Source organism: Erinaceus europaeus, chromosome 5, assembly GCF_950295315.1.
Source record: "Erinaceus europaeus chromosome 5, mEriEur2.1, whole genome shotgun sequence".
Lineage (NCBI taxonomy): Eukaryota > Metazoa > Chordata > Mammalia > Eulipotyphla > Erinaceidae > Erinaceus > Erinaceus europaeus.
Window position 1 is genome coordinate 121878442 of NC_080166.1, and position 16515 is coordinate 121894956.

Sequence of the window (16515 nt, forward strand, 5' to 3'; positions counted from 1 at the left end):
TTCTGGATATTTGCATACACATTTTTTAATAGACTTATGTCTATAACTCTTGGGCATATGTATTTAGGAGTGGGATTGCAAGGTCATGTTGTACTTCTATGTCTATCTTTGGAGGAATCTTTAAATTGTTTTACACAATAATTTCCCCCTTTCACAATCGTTCCAGGAATGAAGAAAGGTTCCACTTTTCTCTACATTCTTTCCAATACTTGATATTTTCTGTTCTACTGTGATTATTATTGCCATTCTACTAGCTTTGAAATAGTGTCTTTATTTTTTTTAAATGACAGCTGATGTTGAGTATCTTTTCCTGTGATTACTGGTTGTTATGTAACTTTGTTGAGAAATATCTACTCCGGTCCTTCATTTGTTTTGTCTGTTTGTTTGTTTTTCACACCCTGGCCATCTCTGGGACTTCACCACTCCAGGATGACTTTTTCCCCCTCCACAACTAAAAAGAGGGAAAGAGACCACAGTACCAAAACTTCTGTCTGATAGTAACTGGGCTCAAACCTGCCTTGCACACACGACAAAGCAGCACACTATCTAACTGGGCTATTTTGTCAGCCCTCGTTCACTATTTTTTTAAATTAATAAGTTGGCCTTATTCTTGTTAAATTGTACATATGCTCTGGATATTAGACTCATATTAGATATATGATTTGTACATATCTAATGCAAGCCTCTTGGTATTATTTTATTGCATATATACAGTAAATATAAACATCAACAAAAAAGACTCAGTAAAATGGGTTCAGAGATAGAGAAATAAGTATGTCAAATGTTTATATAGAGTTAATAATAGATGCACAAAATAATAGATGCACAAAATAATAGATGCACAAAAGTCAACTTCAAAGTTGTATGGATCAAAAACATGTTATGACAGACCAGAAACCATCAAATACACAGAAGAAGACTTCGGCAGAACACTTCATAATTTCTCCTTCAGAAATGTCTTCAAAAGTGACTCAAGTCCAACAACAAGGAAAAACAAAAGCAAAAATATACCAATGGGAGCACATCAAACTGAAAAGCTTCAGCAAAGGAAACCATCACTAAGACAAAAAGACACCCTACAGAATGGAAGAAGATTTTTACACACCACACATCAAAGGGGTAACAACAAAAATATATCGAGAACTCAATAAACTCAGCAATAAAAACATAGAAATAGCCCCATTAAAAAAAATGGGAAGAAGACATGGATAGTACCTTCACCAAAGAAGAGATTCAGGGAACTAAGAGACATATGAACAAGTACTCAAAGCTACTGATTATTAGAGAAATGCAAATAAAACAAGATACTACTTTGTACTTGTGAGAATGTTACACATTAGAAAGGACAGAAACAAGTGTTGGTGAGGATACTGGGGAAAAGGAATCCTTCTACACTGCTGTTGGGAATTAAATTAGTCCAACCCTTGTGGAAAACATTCTAGAGAATTCTCAAAATACTAGAAATAGGGTGGGGGTAGACAGCATAATGGTTATGCAAACAGACTGTCATGCCTGAGGCTCTGATCCCAGGTTCTGTCTCCTTCACCACCATAAACCAGAGCTGATCAGTGCTCTGGTTAAATAATAATAATAATAATAATAATAATAGAAATGAACTTACCCTATTATCCAGTAATTTCTCTCCTGGGGATTTATCCAAAGAAAGCAAAAATTTGGAAGCAATCCAGATGCCCACAACAGATGAATCAATGAGAAAGCTGTGGTAAGTACACATGATGGAATACTACTCAGCTGTTAAAAATGATAAAGCCTGGCTGGGTGGTGGCACTTGCTGTTGAATGTACACATTATCCTGTGCAAGGGCCTGTACTGAGCCTCTACTCCCCACTTTCACAGGGAAAGCTTCACAAGCGGTGAAGCAGGTGTTCAGGTATTTATTTTTGTCTTTCCTTCTCTATCTCCTCACCCCTTCTAAATTTCTCTCTGTCCTATCAGAAAAAAAGAGGATTAAAAGGGGGGATAAAATCATCTCCTTTTGCCTCATCTTGGAATGGATCTATAAGGAGTCATGCTAAGTGAGGTAAGCCAAAAAAGAGGATGAATATGGAATTATCTCACTTACAGGTGGAACTTAAGAAACAAGGAAAGAAAGGAAAAACACAAGGTGAAATTTGAACTTTGTGTGTATCGCACCAAAGCAAAGGACTCTTGAGGGAGGAGAGGGTAAGAGGAGCTAGAGGGGACACGGGAGACCCAGCGCACGATGGTAGAGAAGGACCTAGGTTGCGGGTAGGAGTAGTGTGCAAATAGTTATCATGGAGAAACAAGAAACTGTACTCATGTGTCAACGACTGTTCTGTAAACCATTATTCTCCAGATAAAATGCTTTGAAAAGATAAGTCAATAAAGTTAATGGTGGGGGTGGCACAGTGGATAAAGTGCTGGACTCCGACCCCTAAGTACGAGGCCCTGAGTTTGATTCCTGACATGGCCTATGCCAGAATGATGCTGTGGTGCTTTCTCTCAAAAATATTTTATTTGTTTGTTTGTTAAATAGATTTATTTATTATTAGAGAAAGACAGAGAAATTGAGAGAGGAAGGGGACAGAGATAGGGAAAGAGACAGAGAGACACCTACAGCCTTGCTTCACCACTCATGAAGCTTTTCCCCTGCAGGACCAAGGGCTTGAACCCAGGTCCCTGCACAATGTAATGTGTGTTTAACCAGGTACACTACCACCTGTCCCCAATAAACAACAAATTTTTAAAAAAGAGAGTTAATGGTAGATAAGAAAAAATAATTTAAAACATGAATATATTAATTACAAGAGAGATAAGAAGGTGAAAGATGATAAATTTTAAAGCAAGAAAGTTTTTTTTTAATTTTTAGAATTGTTTTACTTCCAGATGAGGCTAGGTAGCCACTAAACAAAATTAGCATATCGGTTTGAATTTGAGGTCTCATTTGTTAACACACTTTAGTTTTTTTTAAATTTTTTTATATTTATTTATTCCCTTTTGTTGCCCTTGTTGTTTTATTGTTGTAGTTATTATTATTGTTGTTGTTATTGATGTTGTCATCGTTGGATAGGACAGAGAGAAATGGAGAGAGGAGGGGAAGACAGAGAAGGGGAGAGAAAGACACCTGCAGACCTGCTTTACCGCCTGTGAAGCGACTCCCCTGCAGGTGGGGAGCCAAGGGGACTCGAACCTTATGCTGGTCCTTGCACTTTGTGCCACATACGCTTAACCCACTGTACTACTGCCCGACACCCACAAACACTTTAGTTTTAAAGAACCTATGGTAAACCAAATTTTCAGTACTCCTCCTATTTAAAAAAAAGAAGGAATAAAATGAATGAATGCAGGGAAAGCCATTCTTGCTAAACACACCACTGGACTGGCATACTAGAAAAAAGAAGGAATAAAATGAATGAATGCAGGGAAAGCCATTCTTGCTAAACACACCACTGGACTGGTATACAGATGGTAAGAACCTTTTGTTATTGCTGAAACTTGCAGAAAAGCACTGTAGCTTGTACAGCTTTAAGAACTGCCAACCAAATGAAATATGATTACCTCCATATGATTTGTATCAGCCCAGTTAGCAAAGTTACAAGTCAACACTCTTCTAGTTCTATGACTTTCTACTTGTACTATTGAATAGATGTCAAAAGTTTTTTGAACAACTTTAATCATATGTATGAGTACAGACTGAAAGTAGAAATAGACTGAAAAATGTACATTTGCAGCTAATGTCCACAAAATTCTACTTCTTAAAAGGGGGCAGGTCACATTTTGTATATACTTCAATATTTTTGGCAGACTGCCTGAATCATTTAGTTTTTCTTATAATAAATTATTAGTACTACCTCTATGTTATGATTGCTAGTTACAGTTTCTCAGAAGAGATTAGTAAAAAAAAAAAAAAGTATAGGCTGTCTGACTGAGGGAATTTCTTTTTATTTCCTATGGAAAGAACAATACCATCTTGATGTTTCCCAGTAGCACATGCTCCAGAGAAGGTCAGTGAATGTTGGACAATGTATTTTATAAAGTTTCAAATACTAGATAGACAAATGAAAAGCAAAATTAAGTCAGGAGGATGAGTAGAGTGACATAAAGGCCCTCTGAGCATTGAAAACAACTGTCACACAAAGTAACAATGAAACAGGCTTCTTAAGATTTAAGAAGTGAAAGACATGCCAGTAAAGAGGGTCAACTTGCTCAGAGCTCTTTGGTTCCAAGTTCACCAACTGTGGACTAAATTGTGAACCACTGGGGAAAAATTTACTGTGTTTAAACTGCGGCACTACCAGGTCACTATGAAAATGCTGAAACTATTTTTTGTTTTTTTGCCGATATTGTTGGAGGATAATTGGGTAGTAGAAGGAAGGGCACGTCCTGAGTCTGTAGAAAGGCACAATTCTTTGGCATTAATGTCCCTAAGTGAAATAAAAGGCAACACCTTAATCCTTTGAACATCACCCAAATGAACTGTTGAAGCTTTGGGACAAATACAACACGTGACCAGCTGGTGATCAGGGTAGAGTTCACAGTTAGTCCTGGATCTGGGTGACTATGGTGGCCACAGTGTGAAGGCAGGACTCTTTGGGAGTCGACTAGAATTAGGTCCAGTCCAGGTGAACTGATTCTATCTGTCAGACTGGACAAGTTATCCTCACTGCTGTGACCCCAACAGGAGTTTGGGACTATTAGCACACGAATGATGTCACCTGGAGGCGGGACAGACAGAGAAGGGGATGTGTAAAAGCAGGGGACTTGGAGCAGGTCACTCTCTTTGGCTGCTGCTTCTTCTCTTGGTCAGAAGCATCTCATCAGAGAGAGATGCTCCAGGTATCCGCCATGGCTACTTCTCCTGGAAACTGAACGCTGTGGCTCTGCTAGCCGGTAAACTTTTAGACCCCTCTACAGCCATGAGCAACCTTTACCAGAGCTGATAATTGTATATCTTATGGGACTAAACTTTTGATAACTATATTCAGACTTTATGGACCTAGCGAACTCTTAACCCTTGATGATAAGTGCTTATCTGGCCTTTTACCTGTTTCACCCTGATAAACCGTGTATTATTTAAACATTCCCAGCTCCCCGCTGTGAATCCTTTTACTCACAGCAGAAGCCATACTAACCCCTTTTAAGATATATTACAACAGCTCACCAGTAAAATGAAGTTAAAAATGACAAAGTCTTCACAGTCCTGTTATGAGGACTAAATGAAAATACATGTAAATCTCAGGACAGTGCACAGAGAGGGTGCCCTGATAGTATCTCCTACAGAAGGCACAGTTTCCCTCAGCTAATTTAAATTTTTATTTAGTTGTTTAATGGGAGAGAGAGAAGGATACAGAGAGAGAGAGGAGAGAGAGAGAGAGGGAGGTAGAGGGAGAGAGAGGGAGAGGAGGGAGAGAGAGAGAGAATGAGAGTGAGAGAGAATATGAATGTGCAGGAGAACCAGGGCATCATTCAGGCGTATGCCTAGCTAGGAATAGAACTGGCACTTCAGGCTTGCAAGTCCTGCACTCTCCCAATGAGCAAGCTCCCCAGCACCTTCGTTCAGTTTCTGATCTGCCTCCCCCATCCAATTATCACTCTACTCTGGTTTAATTTTATAGTCCTGCCTTTTTCTGACCTGTCCCCCACCGAAACTTTGATTCCTGTTACATCCCTTGTGATAGCTTTGACCAAACCTGAACTTTTTCTGCTTGTTCACTGGTTCTGCCTATCAGCACAATATCTTTTCCTCCCCCCACCTTCCCCACCCATCCTGACATATTTTAATTATTCTAGGGCAACTCTTCCAGATAGAAAGACAGAGAAAGAGAGGAGAAAGACATCTTAGCACCACAACTTCCCCCAGTGCTATAGTATTCTCACATAGAGTACCTGGGACTGGAGTCGGAGCCTGGGTTCAGAGTTATAACAGAGCAGGCACCCTCCCAGGTGAGCTATCTCAGCAGCCCCCAGTCTAGTTTCTGATTACCCCAGTTCTATTCTGAAGGATGTCTGGATGCCTGAGCCATCCCCATTTACCAACACTGAGCTCAGCATACTGGAACCACTGTGCACCTTGATTGAATAACCTGATACTGAAATTCTATGAAGTTTTTCAGTTAGGAAAAGTTGGTGGCTGGTGCATTTCCAGTAGGTTAACTTTACTGAGCTACCCCACACCACCACACACACACTGGTAATGAAATAAAGTGCAACGCTTGGAAAAAGACGCAGTGAAAAGAATAATGTACTGGGGGAGAGGAGTTAGGGTAAGGTTTCTCCTTGGATGCGATCGTGTGTAGGTGAGTAGAAGGGTGTGGAGAATGTCCGGATCTGCACTTTTACCAGGCACACACGTGCCCCAGTTCTCTGGACAGAAGTCTTTGTAGCAAATAAAACTGCCTTGCCAGGGCTGCAAGGCCACCAGGCTTAGAACTCAGCACTTACAAGTGTGAGGTCCTGAACTGATCCCTGCCACAGCTTAAGCCAGACTGACACACACCCTTCCATCAATAAAGAGATAAAGCAATACATATATATTGATAAATGAAACTGCCTTGCCCGAGGGTTGAGGCGAAGCACTGGTGGAACTCAGGCCTTGCAAGTACAAGGTTCCAACGGGACCCTGGCACTCCATGTGCCAGACTGGCCCACACTCTCTCAAACACATACACGCACACTCACACACACGCACATTCACAGTCACACACGCACGCACACACATAGACATGCACACACGCACACTCAGGCACGCACACACGCATGCGCGCACTCACACACGCGCACGCACACACACATGCACACATGCCCACGCAGCACTCACACACACAAGCGCACACACACGCACATGCACACATGCCCACACACACATGCACGCACTCACACACGCGCACGCACACACACATGCACAAATGCCCCCCACACACACATGCACGCACAGGCACGCACGCACGCACACACACATGCCCCCACACACGCATGCACGCACAGGCACGCACGCACACACACATGCACACACACACGCATGCACGCACTCACACGCGCACTCGCACACACACGCACACATGCCCACACACACACACACACAGGCACGCACAGGCACGCACTCACACACACGCGCACACGCACTCACACACGTGCACACACGCACAGAAGTAAACAGTCCCGTGTCCGGCAGCTGTTGGCGGGAGGCCCGCGGTGGTCAGCACAGTCCCCGGCTCTCCCTCCACAGGCAGCGTCTACGGACGCCCAGGACCCCGACTCAAGGTCACTCGTTGCTCTAAAGAGTCCCCGCCGCGTTAATAGCAGCAGCACCTGTTGTTTCAGCTTCCGAAGGGGAGAGGCTATTAATTTCTCCTCCATCAAAGCTGAATTTCTGGCCCGTCTGCGTCTCGTTTTCCTCCTCACTGCAGCTGTCTCGCGCCACTAGCGCCAACTGCTGAGCACAGAGGTGCCTTTCTGCGCGACTCCAAGCAACACCACAGTCAAACTGAGCAAGAGAACAAAAGACAACGACAGCAAGCGCCACAAACCCTGCGCCTAGACGGCAGCCACACCCGAGACGCCTTCGCCGAGCTCCCCCGCGCGGCCGTCGGGGACGCCGAGGTCCTCGGGGACCTGCGCCCGCAGGGTCAGCACGGCAGCTGCCGGGAGCGACGGCAGACAGTTTATCTGGGTGGCAGCTTTACTGCCTGTAAAATCACCATCCTCCTTCGCGAGCGGAACAGGGCCTGTGCCGGCTGGGCGGCGAGCGGCTCAGGTCTGGGGTGCGGCGTCTCCAGGCGGCCGGGGGAGGCGGGGAGCCCGCGCAGCACGCATGCGCGCCCCGGGCGCCCCGGCCCCTCTTAAGAGCGCGGCGCCGCCGCGGCCGCCCAGTCGGAGCCGGCGGGGTGCCCGGCGCGGAGCGGCTGCGCGGCTGCGGAGCGTCCCTCCTTCGGTAGCCGGAGGACCGCCGCTTCCGGGGGAGGCTCCAGTCCGCGCGCACCTCCCGGGGGCGCGGCAGCGGGGGAAGCCGACCCGAGCTGCCCGGCGCCGGGGACAGCGACCTGCGGCCGGCGGCACGAGCCGCGCGCCTGGCCCCGCGTCCAGCCGCAGCCGCCGCCAGCCGGGCGGACTCGGGAGACTGCGGCGGGGCTCCCCGGACCCGCCTCCTGGACGGCCACGCGGAGGACTGAGCGCGGGTCCGGCCGAGGGGAGCCTGAGGGCCGCGGCGCAGGAGCCGGTGCCATGCGGACCGAGTTCGGAGCCGAGCTGGCCGAGGGCGGCCGGCGGCTGCACTTGCTGCCCGGAAAGCTGCGCGCGCTGCCCGCCTTCGGGGCTCCTGAGCTCTGATCTCGCAGGCGGCGCCCTGGCTCCGGGCTCGCAGCCGCGTGTCCCGCGAGAGTGAAAGGCCCGTCGGGGATGCGCCCTGAGGGGTCTGTTGCGGGGCCAGTCGAGCGCGGTCGGGGGGCCCCCTGACTCCGCCCGCGCCGCGAGCCTTTGGCGAGCGCCCGTCCCGAGGCAGCCGCGCTCGCGGGCCCAGCCGGCCGGCCGATGGGGACGACGGCCTAGGAGCGCGCGTGGCCCGGCAGCCCGGCGCCGTCGGACCTCGAGCCGGAGGGTCCGGTCCGCGCGGGAAGCGGCCGTCGGCGTGGAGCGGCGGCGTCTCCGCACCGCCGGCACCGGGGCCGCGACTGCGGGGAGCCTCGCCGCCCGCGTCCAGGGCGGGGCCATGTGGGGCGGACGCCGGCCGCCCGCCGCCCCTCGGGTCGCCGCCTCTCTGGCGCGGCTGCTGCTGGCGGCGCTGCTGGCGGCGGGGGCGCGGGGCAGCGGCGAGTACTGCCACGGCTGGCTGGACGCGCAGGGCGTGTGGCGGCTGGGCTTCCAGTGCCCCGAGCGCTTCGACGGCGGCGACGCCACCATCTGCTGCGGCAGCTGCGCGCTGCGCTACTGCTGCTCGAGCGCCGAGGCGCGGCTGGACCAGGGCGGCTGCGACAACGACCAGCAGGGCGCCGGCGAGCCGGGCCGGCCCGACAGAGACAGCCCGGACGGCTCGGCAGGTAGGTCGGGCCGGGAGCCGGGGAGCGGGAGCGCGGAGGCTCGGAGGCGGGGTCTCGGTGTCCGCCTGTGGGCAGCCACGAAGTTGTGTCCGGGGGCCCTGGACTCGCGTCGTTCCGTCCGGCAGCTAAAGCGCCACTTGGATTTTCTCCGGGAAACCGCGCAGCGCAGGAAGACGCCGCGCTGGGCCCGCCCGGGGTGCTCGTGCCCCTTGCCACGTCCCCGAGGAGTAGCTCCTGGAAAGGGTGCTCGGGGGGTGCCCGGCGGTAGGGAGCGTCTCCTGGAGCCGGCAGGGGCACTGCCTCGGGACAGCTCCTGGGCTGAGAGGAAGGCACAGACAGACACACAGACAGAGAGAGAATCGGTGTTCGATCCTCCCCAGGGGAGCTGCTTCTCTTCCCCTCTTGGCCCCCTCCCTGCCTCTGGTGCCTGAACCCTTCTTGCCCCAGCAGACTCAGAAATAGGGCATCGGAGCCGTGTTCAAGCTTCCTGTGGTCCTGCCTAGCTTAAGAGGAAGTGTTTTTCCGACTCTATTTTTCCAAGTTGTCAAAACCAATTTGGAAAAATAAACAAATGCATGAATCCTGAGCTCTTCAGAACCTTTCAGTTCGAAACTCTTCAGAGGATTTGATTTAGGGATAGGAGTAAAGGTCACTGACAGATTTGTCACAGGGGGGTGTCTCTTCTTGGCAGCTGGTGATGCCGGGGAGGGGACTTTTTATCAGCTCTTTCTACCGGGGTGGGGTTTGAGCCGCCCAGGGCTGGCACTGCGTGTATTGTGTGTTTATAGAGCTGTCTCCTCAGGCCGGGCAAGAGGGAGCTCTTTGGGTTTTGCTGTCAAGCGGTTTATTAACATACTGGTCCTATTGTTCGGCTGCCTTGAATCTGAAGACAGAACTGAGGGTATTTCCAAAAAAGGTGCCATCTGAGCAAACACCGCCCGTCCAGCCTTGCAGGGTGTGTGGTCCTGGAATAAAGCCTCTTGAAAGCAGCCAGGGGCGGAACTGCTGCCTTGATGCGCCTGCTAAGTTGGGTTCTTATTAATGAGCTCTGAAAAGGTGGAAAGATCATGAACAAATCTGCAGGGAGCCAACTTCCCCAGTGGCATGGGGTGTGTATAGGTGCTGCTTCACTCTGTTTCTCAACCTTTTCCTCTAAAAATTTGGTCCCTCGATTCTCTCATGCAGTGGACCAGGACGATGTGCCCAATTAGTAGTGTCCAGGGCTGGGGGCAGCTCTGTATGCTGTGTCGTTATTTATGCCTCCAATTAAAAAATCCTGGAAAGAGAACAGTTATTTCTCCTCCAAATTCATTAGGTGGATTTAGGCTGCTTTCAGCTAGTTGTTGCTATGTTTGGGTATTTGTGTATACTGTGAGTTGTCTGCTGCTCCATAGTATATTTATGACTGCTGTCTTTATTTAGAGAATGAAATAATAGCACATGTAAGGTGTTATTTCTCTGACTCCATATGACACTTTTTAAAAAAGAAAAAAGCTTTATTAATTTGAGAGAGAACCAGAACATCACTTTGGCACTTGTGATGCTGGGGTTCATACTTGGACCTCTCATGTCTTCAAGTCCAACACTAGCCACGGTGCCACCTCCAGGGAGACAGTGGTACTGTATTCTATAGATAGTGGTGCCTAGAATACCAGGGCTGTCACAGGAACACAACAGGAATGCCTCCTGCTCTGGTGGACAGTGAAAGGGTATTTCACATTTCTGCCCCCAGCTTTGGGAGATGTGGACTTCCACAGAGGTGTTCCACTGTGCTGGCTCTGTGTCTTGCTGAGAACCAGTAGGCCCTAGTCCTTATGTACTTTCCAACCAACAAGATGGCCAGAAGCACATTAAGAAAATATAAGTTCTTGGAATTCTTAAGGAATGTAACCAGGAGGCATTCTTTTTATTTATTTATTTATTTTATTTAAGAAAGGAGACATTAACAAAACCGTAGGATAAGAGGGGTACAACTTCACACAATTCCCACCACCCGGTCTCCATATCCCGTCCCCTCCCCAATAGCTTTCCCATTCTCTATGCCTCTGGGAGTATGGACCCAGGGTCATTGTGGGTTGCAGAAGGTGGAAGGTCTGGCTTCTGGAATTGCTTCCCCGCTGAACATGGATGTTGACTGGAGGCATTCTATTCTGCATGACCCTCATTGCCAGTTGTCTGCACCCATCTACTTGTGTGGCTAATCTCTGAGCCTGCTGTGCTGCTGTCCCCATTGTTTCCAAGAGAATATTTTTTCAGGTAACATAATTGTTTACTGTTGACGTTAGTGCAGTTTTTCATATGTATATGATTTAGTTTTCATGTTTTATTTTAACATGAGACTAAACCCCACGTCACATGTGATGCCCATTGCTTTGTGTTGTCCATGCAAAGTCTAGCGTCCACACTTTAGACATGCCAGCCCACATTGTTGGATGGCTCTTTCCTAGAAAAAAGAGTCTTTCTGCTCCTAAAGTTCTCTTTGGCACGTTGTCCCAGCTAATCTGTTGCCTGCAAGAACTACCCTCCATATTGATCATTTCATCTGATGTCCCATGCTTGATCACCACTAAGGCCCAACTTTCAAGTAGACGAGAGTGTGGTGCTTTTGACATCTGTGTCTTACTGACTTTTTTCTAGAAATGGTTGTGGCTAGAGACTAACCAAAGGGCTGATGTATTGCTTATGAAAAAAGAAACTTGCTTAAAATAGTCTGGTGGGCTGGGTGCTGGCGCACCAGGTTAAGCACACATAGTACGAAGTGCAAGGATCCTGGTTCAAGCTCCAGGCTCCCAGCTGCAGGGGAGTCACTTCACAAGCAGTGAAACAGGTCTGCAAGTATCTGTCTTTCTCCCTATCTTTCCCCTCCCCTCTCAGTTTCTCTCTGTGTTATCGAAAAAAAAACAAACAACAAAAAATGTTAGCCACATGAACAGTGGACTCGTAGTGCAGGCACCGAGCCCCAGTGATAATCCTGGAGGCAAAAAAAAAAAAAAGTGTGAAGGAAATTTACAAGGGAGGTAGCTAACTTCCTGAAAACAAAAAAAGACTTGGAAGTAAATTTAAACTCATCTTTCTGGAAATGTTCCAACCAATAGTAGGGGCAGGCAGTTTGGGCAGTTCAGATTTTACAGGAATTTTAGATTTGATTTGAAAACACTAAGCTAGATCATCGTCATCATTATTGGTGAATTATTTTCCACATTCACTGTTGCATTTGGTGAGTCTAGCTATGAAAAGGACAGTGACCTGATAAACTTAATAGGAGCTGACCATCCAGCCCAAGCCCTTGAAAGGACGGTGCCTCTGTGGGGTTCTGAGTGAACACACTGGCTCTGCCTTTGCCTAGGTCATACAGTTACAGGTACCAGTAATCATACTGCTGACTTGTTTAGCCCCTATACCAGTCTCTGATTTTTCCTGCACCCTTATAATCACATTGTATCCTTTCTGTCTTTTTCTCCAGTCCCTATCTATGTGCCTTTTCTCATCGTTGGGTCAGTGTTTGTCGCCTTCATCATCTTGGGGTCACTCGTGGCGGCCTGTTGCTGCAGATGTCTCCGGCCCAAGCAGGAACCCCAACAGAGCCGGGCACCCACAGGGAGCCGTTTGATGGAGACCATCCCCATGATCCCCAGCGCCAGCACTTCCCGAGGCTCATCTTCTCGACAGTCCAGCACAGCTGCCAGCTCCAGCTCCAGCGCCAACTCGGGAGCCCGGGCGCCCCCCACCAGGTCACAGACAAACTGCTGTTTGCCAGAGGGGACTATGAACAATGTGTATGTCAATATGCCCACAAACTTCTCAGTGCTGAACTGTCAGCAGGCAACCCAGATTGTGCCCCACCAGGGGCAGTACCTGCACCCACCATACGTGGGGTACCCTGTGCAGCATGATTCAGTGCCCATGACTCCAGTGCCCCCTTTCATGGACGGTCTACAGACTGGCTACAGGCAGCTCCAGGCCCCTTTTCCCCACACAAACAGTGAACAAAAGATGTACCCTGCTGTGACTGTGTAGCCTAGTGTGCTGGCCAGACTTCTTTAAGGGATACAAGAAAACAGGACACTGTGGATTTGAGAAAGATTCTCAGAGTGGAAGTTTGCACGAAGCAGTGGTGTTTACTGCACAATTCTTTTAGATGCTCCAAACTGTTTGAGACCATTGCTCTCTGAAGTAGCATTTCTGGATATTTCACCCCAGTGCATGATGGGTTGGTGATGGGAAAAGCCATCATCACCTGGAGATGCCTGTATTGTTGCCAATTGTTGGGTAACAAATGCTCCAACCCTTAAGTGCTCTTGAGGTATCACTGTCAAAGGAATTTTGTAAACTGATAGACTAAGAGTTTTTATCATGTTATAATTATTATGGTTACTTTTGTATTATACAAGATTAGAATTCCTGTTCCTTTTTACCTGGAACAGTTTTTTTTCTTTTTCTTTTCTATTTTTTTTTTAACATTCATGGTTTACAGGAAGACAAAGAATGAAATTATTATAAAAAGATATTGGACTTTAGCTATATGGGATTAGTCGTTGATCCCAGTATTTCAGTCATATTTTCACTGTAAAAAGAAATAAATATTGTCTATTTTTGTGTGCTTTTGGGGGTCTATTTTATGATTTTTTACTTTGTGTAGAAATCTTATTACAAAGTGGTTTTCTACATTAAAAAGAAATTAAAAGAAACTGTTTAGTTATTTAACTAGTAACTTTATAAAATTCTGGGATTATGTTAATCTTGAAGTAGTAGTGGTGTAATAAAACCAGTCATCCCTTTCTTGACAGCAGCTTGGATTTTTCTGACTTTACAGTGACATCTGAGAAGAAGGAATTTGATGCTTTCTATATTGAAATCAGAAAGTATTACCTGCTACTTCTCCAAGTTACTTTTAACTTTACCTTTGGGTATGGTTTAGCATTTCTCTCTGTTTGGTTTTCAAATCCTTGTGGCTATATTGTACTGAGTGTTATAAATGAAGATCAGCATTTCTCCCTAGATTTGATAAAACATGTTCTTGATTTCCATAAAAAAAATTCAGAGAACTGTTATAAAGTGACTTACCTAGACTTTCAGCTATAATCTGAGACTTGGAATGAAATTTAAACCACACGTGTGATTTCCTTTGCAAATCATAAAGCTTTTTATACTCTTGTCAAAATGTTGTACTTTTCAGGCAATAAGGACTGTTAAGTCAGGAAAAAAAATACCTTTCCTCCCTTGCGAAGTTGGTTCCTTATTTTCCTTTCCATGCGAGTTTTCAGCACTCTTCATCACAGTGTTCTGAAATAGGAATTGCAAAGGGATTTACTTGTGTGCTGTATATTTATAGGAAATTTAAATATGTACAAGTAAATTTCCCACTGCTGGAAAAACATATTTGTAATTAAACCATAAGGTTTGGTCTTCCACACATTTATGTCTATAATTTTTTTCTGTCTTATGACTGAATGATGTAAATTTATTATTGGCAATTAGTATCAACAAAGAGTAACCAAAGGCATGGGAAAGCCATTTTACTTAATAAATGTCTTATAGTATGAATTCCTAGGGGTCTCTAAATTTATTTTCATCCTACTTGGTCATTTTTTTTTTCAGATGGTGTGTTAAAGCTGTCAATAGAATTGCTAAGAAAACAACCTTTTTTCCCTTACAAACCAAAGTAAAGATTTTAGACTTTGCAGCTTTTGTAGCCTCTAGCAACTGTTCAGTTCTGCTACTGGAGCATAAAAACAGCTTAGAAAACACGTGCACCTGGTTGAGTGCACACATTAATAGTGCGCAAAGACCCAGGTTCAAGCCCCTGGTCCCTACTTACAGAGGGAAAGCTTCACAAGCTTCATAGCAGGGCTGCAGGTGTCTCTCTCTGTCTCTTTCCCTCTATTCCTTCTCAATTTCTCTTTGTCTCTATCCAATAAGTAAATAAAAATATAATTTAAAATCTTTTTTTAAAAAAGAAAACACATGAAGATGGATCTTCTTCAATTAAATGGATGCTAAAACCTAAATTTCTAAATTACATGAAAATTAAATTTCACGTAATTCTCACATGTTACAAAATACTCTTATCTTCCATCCTCTCCCCCTGCCAATCTAACTGTTGGGCCATAATTCAACAGTCCTTAGTCTAGTCTATCCTTACGCAATGCACATCGTTGGCAAGCCCTTTCTTTATATGGAATGATGGGGAAACAGCTTATTGTTTCTGCAAAATACTTCCTTGCCTGAAGCCCTGAGGTTCCAGGTTCAATCCCTGGAACCACCATATACTAGGACTGCTCAATGCTCTGTTTTTTTCTATCCTTCTCTTTGAATTTATCATTCATTAAAAATAAATTGGGACAGGGTGGTGGCACACCTGGTTGAGTTCACTGTTAATTTGTAGAGACCTGGGCTCAAGCTCCCAGTCTCCTCCTATAGGAGGGAAGCTTTGTGAGTTGTAAAGCAGTGATGTAGCCATCTTTCCTTCTGTATAACTCCCCTCTCAATTTCTGTCTCTATCCTATAAATGAATAAATAAAATATTACAAAGAATACATTATATATAATGTGCATGGAGAGTGCTGGCTTCGCTGTAAAATTCTCTAACTTCTCCTTCTCTATGTGATCATTAAAAATTAGGATGGGGGCCAGGCGGTGGCGCACTTGGTTAAGTGGACACACTACAATGTACAAAGACCCAGGTTCAAGCCCCTGGTCCCCACCTGCAGGGGGAAAGCTTTACGAGTGCTGAAGTAGGGCTGCAGGTGTCTCTCTGCCTCTCCCTACCTCCTCCTACCCTCTCAATTTCTCTGTCTCTATCCAATAATAAATAAAATATTTTAAAAATAAAAAATTAGGAGTCTGGCAGTAGCGCAGCGGGTTAAGCGCAGGCGGCGCAAAGCACAAGGACAGGCCAAGTATCCCGGTTCGAGCCCCCAGCTCCCCACCTGCAGGGGAGTCGCTTCACAAGCGGTGAAGCAGGTCTGCAGGTGTCTGTCTTTCTCTCTCCCTCTCTGTCTTCCCCTCCTCTCTCCATTTCTCTCTGTCCTATCCAACAACAACAATAATAACTATAACAATAAAACAACAAGGGCAACAAAAGGGAATAAATTTTTTTTAAATAAATTATGATGGGAGTCAGGCTGTAGCACAGCGGGTTAAGCGCACGTGGCGCAAAGCACAATGACCGGCATAAGAATCCCGGTTTGAGCCCTGGCTCCCCACCTGCAGGGGAGTCGCTTCACAGGTGGTGAAGCAGGTCTGCAGGTGTCTCTCTTTCTCTCCTCCTCTCTGTCTTCCCCTCCTCTCTCCATTTCTCTCTGTCCTATCCAATAACAATAACAACAGTAATAACTACAACAATAAAAGAGCAACAAGGGCAACAAAAGGGAATAAATACATATTTTTAAAAATAAATAAATACATTATGATTAAATCAGAGGTACAGCTAAATAAATGGAATGTTTTTCACTTTGTGAAAACTAAGTGTTCTTACCAAAAAATGTATAACATTATTAGA

At 46.3% G+C, this 16515-nt stretch overlaps 1 protein-coding gene across 1 annotated transcript; it reads left to right on the forward strand.

The window, feature by feature from the left end:
* The first annotated feature begins 8680 nt into the window (after positions 1 to 8680).
* Positions 8681 to 14558, forward strand: SHISA2 (shisa family member 2). Its single transcript, XM_007528610.3, has 2 exons — positions 8681 to 9014; positions 12478 to 14558. The coding sequence occupies exons 1-2, from the start codon at positions 8687 to 8689 to the stop codon at positions 13029 to 13031; spliced, it is 882 nt and encodes a 293-aa protein (XP_007528672.2). The 5' UTR covers positions 8681 to 8686; the 3' UTR covers positions 13032 to 14558.
* The last annotated feature ends 1957 nt before the right edge of the window (positions 14559 to 16515 follow it).